This window comes from Helianthus annuus, chromosome 4 (assembly GCF_002127325.2).
Source record: "Helianthus annuus cultivar XRQ/B chromosome 4, HanXRQr2.0-SUNRISE, whole genome shotgun sequence".
Lineage (NCBI taxonomy): Eukaryota > Viridiplantae > Streptophyta > Magnoliopsida > Asterales > Asteraceae > Helianthus > Helianthus annuus.
In genome coordinates this window covers 73,571,990-73,587,485 of record NC_035436.2, presented here as the reverse complement: position 1 = coordinate 73,587,485, position 15,496 = coordinate 73,571,990, and the positions used below count along the sequence as shown (strand labels likewise).

Here is a 15,496-nt window from a genome sequence, read left to right as displayed (position 1 = left end):
TGTCGGGAATAAGTTGTGTCACTAAAAAATAGTATTAACGACACTTTAAAGCTTTGTTAAGCACTTTAACGGATCACTATCCAACCGAACAACCGGACTTTACCCGGAACATAAAAATATTGTCATTAACATTGTTTCTCTTTTTCTGAGCCAGTTAGGGTCCCCGAATACCCTAACACCCGCTATAATGCATAACACACTAGTAACCGAGTTAACCTTTAACTTAACTAACTAATACTCAACTATTGGTTGGAATTGGACTAGGTTACCCCCCCCCCCAAACCGAATCGGTCACCATGTGACCCCACTCTTGTCCTTCATTTGATTAAACTAATCCTTCTTGTCCCATATCATTTAGACATAGAAACCGGTTGATAATGATCATATGATTTGCCTATAAGATCCACACTAAACACAACATAACAATCACCACCCACACTTGAACTTCATCACTCTCTCTCCCTCTCCCTAAGCTCTCGGCCGAACACCCCCTCCACCATCCATCCATCTTTCGATTTCCATCTTCTCATTTCAAGTGCATTCAAGTGTCAAGGATCACATACGAGGAAGCTTGGTGCATTCGGAACGTGAAGGAACTCTTCTCATTGCTTTTATCCACTCATTCTTCGACTAGATTCTTCCCTAGCCTCGAGCTAGTAGTAAGTTGCTATAAACGCCCTCTCGATCTATTTTAAAGTGGTTAAAATAAAATATTACGGTTAAAACACATGAACTTACAAGATGATGTGTTAAAAGTCTACTAAAATGTTAAAGATGTTGGTTAAAAGCTATGATGTGGTGTAAATCTTGTAAGACTTGTTTTGTGTAACTATTTAGTGCCGATCTATGTTGTGGTAACTCGGATCATCGTCTAACCCGGATTGGTCATGTTCATGAAACATGACATAGAGTATGTTCAAGGATGAAAGGGGTTAAATGATGAAACTCTACCACACACTAAACATTAACTTGTGTAAAATCGACTTTACTTATGAAATAGTGTTCAAAACTAGTAGATCTACGGATCTACAAACGGTATTTTCAAAGGACCAAGTGTCAAAGAAATCGTATTTTCTAAAACCGGATCTTACATGAACAAGAATGATTTTAAACACACAAGTGTGTAAACACTTGTGTAACACTAAGTTTCGACAAAGAACTAGTTTTGTCAAATTTTACAAGAAGTTGTAAAGATGGAATTTCTTTAAAAACGAGATTCACAAGGAACCGGGTAGATTATTGCAAAGATCCACTAAAAGTAATGGAAATTACTACATATTCCGGACAAACCACAAGTTCATGTAATTTTTGCGATTTACATATATATTGACTAGTTTGATGGTTTGGAAATTGTTGTTGTGAATGAGAAAATTATTGATCTGGATTATAAAAGAAAATGATACGCTTGAAAGCGTGGCCACCTCCAGTTACAGGGGAAACTCTGGCGAATTTTTTCCAAAAACCTAACACTTGGAAATATTTTCATCACAAGTGTTAGAAATACATTTTTAACTTGTTTTCAAAAATGTAAATTTCGCCATGACTTTATTTACAAAAATTCTAAACATCGGAGATGGGATTTTCACAAAATAAAAACTTGATAAAAATATATATTTAGTATATATATTTTCCGTAACATCACTTGTGGATGTTTATGATTATTTTTGTGAACTACTTAAATATTATTTTTAGAGTAAAAATAATATTACCGAATGTTAACGATTCCAAAATAATACGAACGCCTTCACGATAAATATTTAAGTTACAACGGTATAAGTTAATACCACCCGATCTTTAAAACGTAATTTCGGCATTTTCGGAGAATACTATGAACGCGTATTTTTGTCAGGGTATTATTTTGGGAAAATCATATGTATTAAAATATAATATTTTTGGGAAAAATATTTATATTTTGGAGAAAGGATTAAAATATATTTTAAGTGAGACTTAATAATACATTTCGAATTTTATGAACGCACTTGTATTAAATCCCCCATCCTTGGGAAGGAAAATAATTACCAAGTATTTACAAAATGTAAACACGAAATAGTTGTCTAACTATTTCCCAAAAACTTAAACCTGAAGCTAAGGCACGGCCGTCCGTCTAATAGAGTTAGTACGTGTAGGTCATCGCACAGCTGCTTGATCAGGAGATATACTTGGTAGAGACGCACCACTGTGAGTTCATGTCCCCCTTTTCTCTTAACTGTTTTCAGTTTTCTAAACTGCGGGGGTGAAATACATGTTACTTTGATTACAAGTACTTTATACATGGTATGGTTAGCGTAAGGAGGGTTACTACTAGATCATGTGAGTGGGTAGGCGGAAACTTGAGGCCATTAATCCTCTGGGTAGGACCGAGGGACAGGAGCGGTAGATCTATCTGGGTGTAGCGAGCCCAGCCCCAGGCCCAGCATAACGGACCTCGGGGTGACTTTGTGCCCAACGCATAAATCCGCTAGGTTTGAGTCTTCCTACTTGCACTTCACACATATCAATGGCCTTGCAAACCATTGGTGATCTCTTTTTCCTTATTTGCTACATACCAGGATTTCATACTTACAAAGGTTTTGTTATTACTCTCTTACACATGAACTCGCTCAACATTATTGTTGATTTTTCCAACTTACATGTATTTCAGGGAACTAAAGATCTGGCGCGGTATGTTACGTTTTCCCGCTGCATAAGAGTCCGAGGTCATCCAAGTTTAGGGGATGTGACTTTTACCTGGACGAGTCACAGTCCTTAGACTGCGGTTATTTCATGTTGATGTTTGTGTCTTCTGAACAATGTTTTATGTTTATGGTTGTAGTTTCCGTTGCTTGAGTCAACGTCCTAAGACAATGTTGTGATACTTATGTTTTAAAACTTAATTAAATGGATGATCTTGCATGGTTTTTATTTCATATAGCTTGTTATGGTTAAGCTATGGTATTAAGAAGTCACACCAAATTAACCACGCTTCCGCAAAGCCAGGGTGTGACAATGACTCCTAAGAGTCGATTACTAACACATTTGGAAGCTTATGTGGTTTCTCATACCGCACAGCCAGGAATGTTAACATGTTTTCAGATGTTAACAGGGATTTATTTTCTTAAAAAGGTTGTACCATCACAGCCATTTAATATTTTGGCTAGGTTATACCTCTAAGAACTTCTTTGGCAGAACAATTTAAAAATTTTAAGGATATATCATGATGATGTAATAAAATACATATTTAAAATCCAAAGAAATTCTATAATATTAAATTATTACAAAGATGCCCTAAACGGGTCTTGAAATGAACATACTGCCCACGCAGGTGCTACAAAAAAAGAAATAAGTCCACGCAGGGACTAGGTACAGAAAATAAAATGTTCTCACAGGGACTTGATTGAAAGTAAAATACAAAATAAAGTAAACAACTTTCTATTTCTTTTTGCCTTTGATGAGACTTGCAAGGCCCTTGAGAAAGCTGTTGTGCTTCTTATTAGTTTCATCTGCTTTACGCTCAACCCAGTCCAACCTTTCCATAATTTCTTCAGTTTGCACCTGTTGGGGAGGAGCAGGTTGCTCACCGGATATCCAGTTGGGTAAACTGGAGGGTAAGAAGAAGGATAAAGTGCATTGTATTGTGCGGTCGTAAGATACGGATCTTGGGTTCCATAACCCGCAAAGGCTTGATATCCATAATCCCCAGTGGTTGGATATCTAGATGGGTTATACCCAGACGAACCTGGGTAAGTCGGTATCGGGTTGTCGAAACCCATTGGCGGTGGCGATGGTGCTTAAGAAACCGGCGGAGGATTGTTTTCCGGCACCGCGTGCGAGGGTCCACCCATTTGGGGGTCCTCGGGAATTGGAGGGTATGAGCCTGAACCTTGAGTGGAACTGAACCGTGGTCCCCCTCGCACAGAAATCCATGCATTCCTTCTTCGCCTCGGCGGCTCGGGAGGTGGTTGAGGTGGTTGTTGAGGTGGCTCCTCAACAGGAAGGGGTGGTGGAGAAACTGCTTGGAGATGTGGTTCATCCAAAGGAAGTTGAGCAGGAGAATTATGATATGAAGGGGTAAATGCCCATTCATGTTGGTTCCACCTTTTGGCAAACGAATCGGGCCCACGATATGGCGATCCTTGATATGGAGAACCGCTCGAGATGCTGATAGGGTGGCCCGGTGTTCCGGTTTGCAGTTCTGGGTCCGGGTCGTCATCCATTTCCATCTCCTGGGAGAAGTGATCCTCGGTTCCTAGAGGATTGAAACCCAGAAAATCGTTGACATAATCATTGGGGTTGAACTGGGCTGGAGAGTAGGTAGAATCCGAGTGATGGAAAGAATGAGAATGCAAGGAATGGTAGGATTGATGGGAATCTTGTGAATGATGTGAAACATGAGAGTGGAGGGAATGCTGGGGCTCGTCTGGAATAGGCGGCCCATATGATGGATGAAAAGAGGGTGATGAACTCAACGAGACCGAGTGTCTCGCAGGTTCAAACGAATGACCCCATTGGTCATGGGAATTTGAGCTAGAAAATGACGCAGACGGAGTGCGGCTATGGGAAGGTCCTACATGTCCTGATGGTTCACCTCTCATTGGACCCTTTCCTTTGCCTTGTACTCTTGGCGACATTGTTGATGATTAAACCTGTCAAAAGAAGTAAAACAAAACATAAACAACAAAAGGAAAGTTAAGAATAAATCCTAGGTCATTAGCCTAGACTCGGAAGTCTAAGGAATGTGCTTATGTGTCATTGAGATTAAACACAAAAGGTTAGTGTTTAATTCACTCAATGTTGGTTCTGATACCAACCTGTCACACCCTGATATTTTCACATATTACCGGTGGGCCCGGCGGGGAGTATCGTGACGTAGTTGATATCATCATTGTCAATACACACAATATAATAGCACAACGGAAGGCTTGGTGAATAAACTATTACAAACCATATTGTCTGAGAGTCCGAATGAAAGAATATACAGACTGGATTGTAATAAGATCCACAGGCAGATCATAAATAAAATACAAGAAAACAAAATAACAGACTTCAGGTATCTAGGGATTTGCAAGATCCTCTTATACGACACCTAATAGCTCCAGCCTATTTACGAGAGGTACCTGTCAATCGGTCTTTAGAAACTACGTCAGTTTACACTGGCAAATACAATTAACTGACTCTTTTAAAAACATTTATAAAAATTGATTTAAGTGCGCATGGCACAAATCATTTATAACTTGGGACAATTATTTAAAGATAATCTTGTATACAGATTTACATGTTTGTCATACAATTGGGGCCGGTTTGGAAGCCGATCATGATTAACCGACTCACCACTTATAGAACCCACATAGGAGTTATCCCCGACATGTGGGTTTATATTTTAGCATTTGCATCTGTCAGGTGCATGCCTACACCCCGTGCATAGGTCGTGGCCATTTTCAAATGAAATGAGCCGAGGATATCCAGGACACGGTCGTATTAACCCCCAATGTTCATGTTATCAAACAAGACAGATTAAAACGGGTTATGTAAATTTATTAATCTCAATCCGATTAAATGATTTCATACCCGACCAAGTGGTATTATTATAATACCATATCCCAAGCCCGTATAAGGGAAAATAAGTTAAAAGTATTTACCTGAGCTAATGTGAAAGGTAACTCAGCCGTATAATCCTAAAGCTTTATGATGATACCTTCTACTGGATGCTACTTAATCTGTATAGAAGGTTAAATAACCTATTAGGATGCTAACGGGTCTTTAGTTAAGTCAAAGACTTAGACCGGCTAGCTAGAAAGAAACTTTACAGCTTTAAATGCTAAATTAAGCGGAGACCGGAATAGAATGTGGTTTAGACCCGACAATTTTGGATACTTGTATAATATGGGTAAACTAAACACATTCTGGAATTTGAGGATTTAATGACAAGGTTCAACCCGTTTAGGCTATTATACGTAAACTAGTCACATAAACCGATCCGAACGCATAAATGCGTAACGGGTAACCAACTGAATTATATACAAGTCTCAAATGTTATTATGCTTAAAATATGTTAATACATCAGTAGGATGTTAACACATATGCCCAAAAAGTAATTAAAACCAATTTAAGTCCCGTAAGGGCATTTTGGTCATTTTAATAATTCTAAAAGAGATTTTTTTTAACAAACTGAAGTTCTGGTCTTATGAAATCTGTTGGTGCAGTTGTCTGTCGACTATATCTTCGTTCGAGTCTTAGAATAGGATTGATTGTAAAATGTACGAAATATGAGAAATTGTGAGAATTGTATAGGTTTAGATGGTTGGATCGCTCATATAGATTATTAGGGTTTGGACCGCTCGAACGGTCATATGCTGGACCGCTCGAACGGCAAGTAGGCTGGTCCGCTCGAGCGACATAATGTTGGACCGCTCATGTGTCAATAGCTATGGACCGCTCGAATGACAATCATACTGGACCGCTTATGTGTCATGTGTATGGACCGCTTATTGGGCCTGTCCAATAAGCGGTTCCAGATCTCTATAAATACCCTATGAGCGATTTCAGTTGTAACGGTGGGAGAAAACGTGCCGAAGTGCTGCCGGTGCGAGATTTGAAGTGTAATCAGTGTAAAATCAATAAAACAAGTAGTTAAAGTGATCTGCATGCTATTTCTACCTTAGTTTCTTGTTATTCCGCACCTGAAACCAAGGAGAAAGCCTCTGAACGACTCGTTCGGGTCACGATACGATCCTACAAGTGGTATCAGAGCTCAGGAGGAGGTTCTCTACAGAAATTAGCCGGATTTCGTCACTTTTTCTTACTTCTACACCTTCTTTTCTTCGTTCAGAAAGATTTAACGGTCGGAATCGTCTCAAAATCTCAGGGATTGTGCGCAATTACACAGAGATAAACCCTAGAAAGTTTCAAATTAAAATTCTAAGTTTAAGTGAATCAAAATTGAAATTGAATGTGGACCGCTCGATCGAACAGCGTTTAAACCGCTCATTCGGACAGCTCTTGAATCGCTCGAACGGACAACTCTTGGTCCGCTCGAACGACTAGTCTGGACCGCTTATTCGAACTGCTTTGGACCGCTTATACGACTGATTGTGGATCGCCTATTTGAACAGTTAGTCTGGACCGCTTATTTGGTTCACCCTAGTTCGCTTATTTGGCCCAATTAGTTTGCTTTTGTGTCCAATTGCTGATTGGTCCATTTTTCATCACACTTAGCTTGCTTATTTGTCAACAAATACGTATCAGAATTTCTGCGAAACATGGCATTGATGTTTGATGAACAGGAGAACTATTATTTCGAAAGATTTAATGATTGGCATCACGGATTTCTAGATGAGGGGTATAGAAAAGTGAGCAAAGATGGTTGGACAAAAAGGTTCAAATATTTTGTGTGTCTGAAAGATGAAACGTTGGATGATCTTAAAGACCGATATAGTGTTTTACTGAATTATTTGAAAGATCATGAGATATATCCGTCAAATGTTGAGAAATTGGAGAAATTGGAGAAATTTGCAGATGCATTAACGATTGAATGGGGTGAATGTTTGAAAAATTTAAGAGAGGACTCAAATTTTTCAAAACTACCTCTAAATCAATTCATCAGCAAACTTAAAGCTCATGAACTTGAAACCAGAAAGAAAAAGAAAGAAATGATCAAGGTTTTGGAGAATAATGTACTAGATCTGAATTTAGATGTGATTGAAGAGATGATCAAAAGGATTGGTAAATGTATCAGGGCAAAACATGTGATGAAATACGATTTTAAGAGAGGTTGTTATATTGATAATAATGGAAATCCTCTTGATTTCGTTAAAATGTTCTGTGCAGGTACATTCATAGCAAAGGAAGAAGAAAGCCCGAAAGCTGAAGAATCGGTGAAGAATGAAACAGTGTGCTCTAAGTGTGACAACTTTAAGACTGACAATGACAAACTCGTGAGAGACGTGGAAAGATTGACATCAGAAGTCAAGAAGTTGAAAGATGAAAAGAAAATTGATGAAAAACAGATTCTTATGGTTCAGTGTATTTGTGAGAAACTGAAAGTTGAAAATGACAAACTATTAAATGATTTTAACAGTTTGACATTGAAAAATCAAGATTTTGAAAAGCAAATGAAAATTCTTGAAGATGGGAGAAATGTGTTTAGTAAAAACAACATTGAAAAACAGAAAGTGATAAATTCCCATCTTCAGAAAATTATCAAACTTGAAAAAGAAGGTGAGTATGCTCAAGTGAAAATCAAAGAGTTGAAAAAAGAGCTTGAAAGCAAACAGAAATCATCAGAAGATGAAGATTTCTGGATTAAGTTGGAAAACAAGAATTTGAAAGCGAACGAATCAAAATTCCAAGAACAGTTAAAAATTTTGGAAATTGAAAAATCTGTTCTTGAAAATTTGAAGAATGAGAATGAAAGTGCGATGAAGTCTCATCTTGGTAGAATATCTCAGCTTGAAAAAGAAGCTGAAAATTCCAGAAGCAAGATTGATGAACTTGAGAAGAAACTGATAGGTTTTGTGACTTCATCAGATAGTTTGAAGTTTCCCTGTCCAAAACCAATCAATTCTATGCCGATAAGTGAAAATGTTACAAACTTTGACAAAGTCAAAGTTGAAGATTGTGATGAGAAAACTGATGATGAAAATGAGAAATTTTATTCAGCAGATGAGTCTGAGACAGAGTCTGATGCTGAAATTAAGAAAAAGAAAACAATTTCAAAATTAAGAGGAAAATTTCAGAAAACTGTTTTGCACTCGACCGAAAAGGGAGAATGCTCTAAGCAAAAACCTGTAAAGAAGATTGTAGAACAGAAACAAAAATTTAAAAATGAAGAAAAAAGCTCATCAGTTCGATCATCCAATCAAAAGAAAAAATTACAAAAAGTAAAAAATGAAAATTCAAAACCTGTTGGTAATAAGTGGTGCAGGTCAGACCACAGTGCTCAAAAGCCAAATCTAACAAACTTGAGGAAGGAATATCACCAAGCCAGACAATGCTATGATCTGAGCGTTTGGTGTGAAGGTGGTATACGGTACGATAACAGAGTGTGTTACAGCTGCGGATATCACGGACACATTGCTGTTAACTGCCAATACTGGAGTTATGAGACCAGGAGGTGCTTTAATTGCCAAATCAAAGGACACATTGCCAGGGATTGCCCAAGGAGATCAAATGAAAGATTGAGGGATAATTCTCAGAAATTGGCAAAGAAACCAGTCACTGTCAAGCCCAAGGAACTGAAAGTTTCAGAACAGAATGTCAAAGAACAGAAGGTCCAAGAACCTAAAGTTCAAGAAACAAAAGTGAAGCTTTCTCAGGGGCAGAAAGACCGACTGAGGAAAAAGAGAAAGAAGGAAAGAGAGTATTTAGAGAGAATTTTGTCCTCGGGTTCATCCGTTGGAAAGAATAAAAGTTCTGATGAATCTACTCCCTCATCTGCAAAGATAAGCAAAAAGAATTCATCAGATACAAATTTGGGGACAAAAGAGGAGAAGAAGAAGGAAAAGGTCGGCGATGAATCTGACGTGCCAAAGTCAGACAAGCCACCTTCTGGCGATGAATCTGTTTCTTCGGAAACAAAGGAGCCACATGTTGGCGATGAATCTGACTCATTAAAGTCAGACAAGCCACATTCAGGCAATGATTCTGGTTCGTCAAAGCCAGAGGAGCCATTGGTTGAGGTAAAATTGTCGAACACACCCAAGGCTGGTCGGGCTTGGGTGGATCTTTTTAAATGAAAAACCTGACTTGCCGGAGCTTCCAGGTTGGTAAGAGTGGAGCATGAATCGGCATCTTTTTAAATCCGTGTTTGAGATTTTGCAGGAATTGCCGGAGATCCCAAGATGGTATTGTGGATCATGAATCGGCATCTGTCTAAAATTCTAATCGGTAACGTCAATCAAACAAACGGTAAAAAGGTTTGTTTGTGTTTTTCTTTCAAGTGGTATTAGACGAGTTTATGTTTTGCAAGTGGTACAAAGGATTCTGAACTGCAAATGGTAAATCAAGGACATTAACTTGTACTTGGATTTTCCTACATCTGATCGAAAAACAAGATGATGAAGTAACCCCGTACCTAAATTGTTTGGTAAACAAACTTATATTTTCCAGAAAAACCATTTTGATTAAAACAAACTTAAGTGTTTTGAAATCATAATGGGAAAATAGTTTGTTGTGAGGGGGAGTTCTGATTGTTTACGCCAAGTGGATGGAGAATTGAAGTGATTCTCATCAAGTTGTCAAGCTTGTACAGTTTGTTTCAAATTTTCCTAGAAAATCAAAATTGAAACATATTTTGATTTTAGGGGGAGAAAAATTTTAAAAAAATTAGAAAATTTGAAAATGTCAAAAAACATTAAAAATTTAAAAATGAGTTTTGTTGTGAAAAAGAGGAAATGATAGTAAATCAGTGGACTATCACAGAACGCTAAAGAAATGTAATGTCAAATGTAATAAACGGTCTCACTGATGATGTGACGATAGGTTTTTGTACATTTAGTAGATTTATTCGGGATATAAACCTAAAATTTCAAACTTGTGAAATTCGTGGGGAACACTACTTGGATATATAGGTAACCCCTGAAATCTCGTTTGAAAGGTCTCGTATTCTGATATACTAGGTGTTTATACTCTATGATGTCTGGGGTATTATTCCGGGACTTCTGCTGAACGGTAGTTCTGACCTAGTCCTTGGCTAATACTTTCCGCAAAATGCTTGAAACATAGTATAAAGCCCTCAGCTGATTAGACAATAAAATTGATAATCATCTGTTGTAGCTGAAAAGATCCTCTAAAGGGGACACACTGCTAAGTCGAAGCTGATATCTCTCTGCTGAACGGAAGTTCTGACCTGACAGTTCTCGCATCTTTCCCCTAATTTATGTACAGACATCATTGTAGTATTCATACTTGTAAGACTGAATATTGGGATTCTGGATACGGGAGTATATTCAAGAGGTGGGACACATGAATCGAACTAAGTTCATAAAACACTTAAATAGTATCCTGAATAGATTGAAAATTGTATGAAAATTTAAGAGGACAACTATATCGTCAATGTCACACCCCAACCAATGGCGGAAACATCAGGATGAGACGAAGTGTGAAGATTGCAAGAGACATCATAACACTATTTGCGTCAATATTTAATAAACCGATTTCATTTCATAAACTAAATTGTCAACAATACAAGGAATTCAAATAACAACAAGTTCAAAAGGAATACATAACAACATAATCAAAATTGATACAACATTTAAACCTAAACGTCTATATGTGTATCTAGGCATCAACGCTACTTCATTTCATAGCATCATCATCATCGACCTGTAACATGTTAAAATAAAATTCAATGCAAAAGCAAAGGCGAGTACACAAGGTTTAGATAGTATAGCATAAGTATAAAGCATTTTACTCGAATCCACATGGCAATTTGTATACAAGGTAACTAGCATGCATAACATTACGTCTAAACCCAAAGTGTCCACTAGTATTTAGCATCCCTCGCCACAAAAGTGACGAGACCGTATAGTATATTGACTTAACAAACCCCCGTCGGGTGGTGTGCTACTCCTATAGCGCTATATTTGTTAAGCGAGGGTATAACATAGTAATGGCATAAAGCATGTATTATCTAGTATAACAAGTAGCATGTATGACGGATTGAGTTCATAAAACATGTTTATGTGTGTAAGTGTAATTTTGTATGGTAACATGTTACAACCCAAAAGTGGTTTAAAATGTAAATGGGTCGAGTGTACTCACAAAATTTGCATATGCTTTCCGATTATCCAATGTGACGAAGTTGATGAGGTTAGAAGGTTGGATGTGTTCGTTTAGTGATTTTTAAGAGTCGTATACATTTGGTCTAAGGATGTGAAGTTTAAAGTGCATGAAAAGTATGCATATGAAAAGTAATCATCTTGTAACATTAAGTACTTGTCTTGACACTATGAAACCTCAAGGGTTAATGTTTTCATGAGTAATATACCCATTAGAATCATACAAGTCTTATGTCCTTAGATGATGTTATTCTAACATCTTGACGAATGAACACAAGTTCACCATCAAAGGTTCGAATGTATATAGATATTATTTAGGTTATATATCATATATTAGTATGTCCAATAGTCAAGCATGAGGTAGAAGATTAAGACCTTCATTTAGGTACCTCTAAGTATCATGGAAATCATGTAGGAGGTAGGAAGAACAAGCTTCCATTTAGGCACCTCTTATGTGTTCACCACTACACTTGATGTAAAAACATACAAGGAGGGTCATGAACTATGAATAATAAAAGAATGTAAACGACTACACTATGATAAATCATCAAGTAATGTGGGAATTTTATGTTGGGACAACCCAAGTTAGTCCATAATCACACCTTCATCAAGCTTGAAGCTTGAACATCACTTGTGGGTTAAAAACCCTAAACAAAACAAAATATATGTGAGGTTTAACCTCTGATTTCGTATATCTCAGCCCCGTTTTTAAGCTTAACTAACCATAGAAGTGGTTATAAGCATAAGGACGTGGGTTTGAGTGAGTTAGACTCAAGTTTAAACAAGTATAAACAAAGTTTGATTCAAAATAAAATGAACAGTGAACTTTGGAGCCTTTTTGCCGGAGTTCCAGGGACTTATTTGCTGTGAATTACCCATGGAATCGAAGCTAAGGAAAATCCAAGTACATAGGAAAAAGAATGAGCTAAAACGGACAAGAAACGAAGAAGTTATGCTAGTTTTAGTGAAGCTTGCTGAATATGTCCGAACTTCTGATTATAGCTGCGAATTTAGAGTGTTTGGGAGTGATTAGAGAGAGTTGAGAGTGTTTAGAAAAGTGAAAATGGCTTGGACAACACTTGGGTTTTATAGGGAAGGATTAGGGTTGAGTTGGTTGGCATTTAATATAATTAGTTGAGGGTTAAAACAATTAAAAAAAGAAAATTGTGGCTGTCTTCATATTAGCGGTCGGAAGTGGGGCTGTTGGCAGCCATTTAATATCTTCTTTTTTTTTTGTGTGTCACAATAATAGTTTAGGTCTTATATTTCCTAAACATTCCATTAACTAATTAAAGTATCCATTTTTTTTAAAGAAAGTAATCAAAATATCTATGAAAATGATTTAAACATTGCAAAAGTCAAGTGAAGCAGCCATTTGGCTGGTCGATCGGACCTGCTGCCATCTTTTATTTTTATTATTTTTTTCCTTTTTTTTTGTTGATTAAATAATGTAAGTTGTATAATTAAGACTAATGTTATGTATTTACTATGTCTAAAGTATAACCTAAGATGTTTAAGGTCTAGTATATATTTTAAACATGTTTTTATTAAACATAAGATGCGATATATAAGTGTATAACAATCAAGTGTGTAACATGTTTTAATTTTACCAAATAGGTGATAAAATAAATGTGTGTGTCAAATGCCCAAGTATGTTATATATGAATAAGTGACGTAATAGGTATGCGAAGTATATGAGTCGTGAGTATACGATATGTATTTGTAAGTCGATCCCGTATACAAGATTCACGAATAAGACGTCAAATATAAAGAATCAAAACGTATAAGTATGAATGAATAAGCAAAGTATAACTTGTATGAAATAACGATTTTATTTATGATTCAAGTCTCGGATTTTACGATGACACAAGGTGAAGACGATTACCAGGCATATAAGATTTCCAAAAATAGCATTACAAGACGAGCTTTCTAATTATGGAAAATATAAAAAAAGTAGGGCGTTATAGTCTCCTCTCCTTTAGGAAATTTCGTCCCGAAATTTATTCAAGAGGAAGGCTTTAAAAGGCATTTTGGCTAAAGGAATCGGGACTTGGGAGTTTTGAAAGGTTTAGAAAAGTACGAAATTTTGAAGAACGGAAGGATAGGAGTTTGTTTGACTAAAATGAGTTGAGGCATTTATACAAAAGACGAAGAATAACGGGGAAGAACGGAGGTACGAGAGTGAATGATCGATAAACAAAAATGAGTATAAGGATGGCATGCGTATTGGACAACGGAAATGTTGGGTTAAGGATGAAGTCTCGTCGTGGATAATCGGATATAATGCGTTTGTGAGTTGTTTGAAGTTTGTATTAGGTCAAAAAGGTCTGCAAAACACTGAATTTCTCATGGCACGTTTTACGAAATTTTGGTAACATGGTGAAAACACTTATATATAGGAAGTACCAGCGGCGTATCCACCATGTTTTGACCACGTTACGTCTGTTTCATATTCGGTGTCATGTTACATTCCGTGTCTTACCATACACAATAGTACACTCTAGGGTTCTCATGCGCTTATCACTATAATCCCGTGTGCACCCGCGATTATATTGATCGTCGCATGATCCGCATAGCTTGTACCAGTTGTGTATGAATTAGGGTATACATAATTTAAAATTTTAAGAATGTATACGTGTAAGAATGTAGTATGTAAGCAAGTCCATGCTTAAGTATGTATGGGACCCACGCGTAAGCGAATCCCTCGAATTACGCTCGCGTATGGGCACGAATGTATGAATTATGAGTATGAATGAAAGTATGAGCATGAGTTTAAGTATGAAAATGCATGTAAGTATGAGTATAAACATAAAACGTATAAGTAGTATGAGTATAAGTATAAACATAAAATGTATTGTCACGAGTATGAGTATGAATGTTGATACGAATAATAAGGATTAAGTATGTAGTTTATGTTGAAACATAACGAAGCTAAGCGTATAAAACATTTGAGAAATTTGAGTATGTAAAACATATGATATAACGAAGGCGTCGTGAGGTTTTGACTAAGGCGTGTATGATGATATGCATGTATAGTTGTTTAAACGAAACGTTAGGTTCATCGAATCAAAATAGATCGAGTTTGATTGGGAAAGTATAATATAGTTTGTAAATGTAAGTGAACATAAAGTACTTATTGGTTATGCATAACGTATTTTGTAATGAATGGAAATGCTACTTTTGTTTAAAAGGAAAAATTTACGTAAGTTGAAGATCGTCAGTCCCCATGAAGTCTTCTTGCCCACATGTTTAGGAAATTTGTATTAAGTAGTGTAGGAAAAAGGCCTTCGAAAATAATAAGTTTGCTTCATTTGCATCAAAATAAGAAATTTTGAATTTAGGAAGTTCTCGTAAAAACGTTGATCTTTAGAAAAAGAGATTTAGCAAAAGGACTTAGTGTTTATTGTAAAGGGTTTTGTCAAATGATTTGTTGATGTTGAAAAGAGTCTTTGGTAAAACGATCTTATAATATTGATAAGATCTTATAAGCAATTAAGAAAGGTTGGTTTGATTTCGATTAAGATTAGATGTCTCTAGTATGATGATATAATGTGAGCGTGTTTTGGTGATTAAGTCGAATATGAAGTTCATGGGCAAGAGTTTCATTGGACCGATTAGGTTGATATGTAGCATTTCGTAAGGTTTTGAAATTCGGGTAATAAAACGTTTTAAGATATGATTAAGAATCTCGTGTATATGAGTTGAGTGAAAATAGATCATAGAATAAGAAGTACATTTGATAA

General features: G+C 36.7%; 1 protein-coding gene across 1 annotated transcript; it reads right to left on the bottom strand.

Moving 5' to 3' along the window:
• Positions 1–3,767: 3,767 nt before the first annotated feature.
• LOC110933214 (actin cytoskeleton-regulatory complex protein pan-1-like) lies at positions 3,768–4,607 on the bottom strand. The gene has a single exon (XM_022176447.1). It carries the CDS (start codon positions 4,605–4,607, stop codon positions 3,768–3,770), a length of 840 nt encoding a protein of 279 aa, XP_022032139.1.
• Between the last annotated feature and the right edge of the window lie 10,889 nt (positions 4,608–15,496).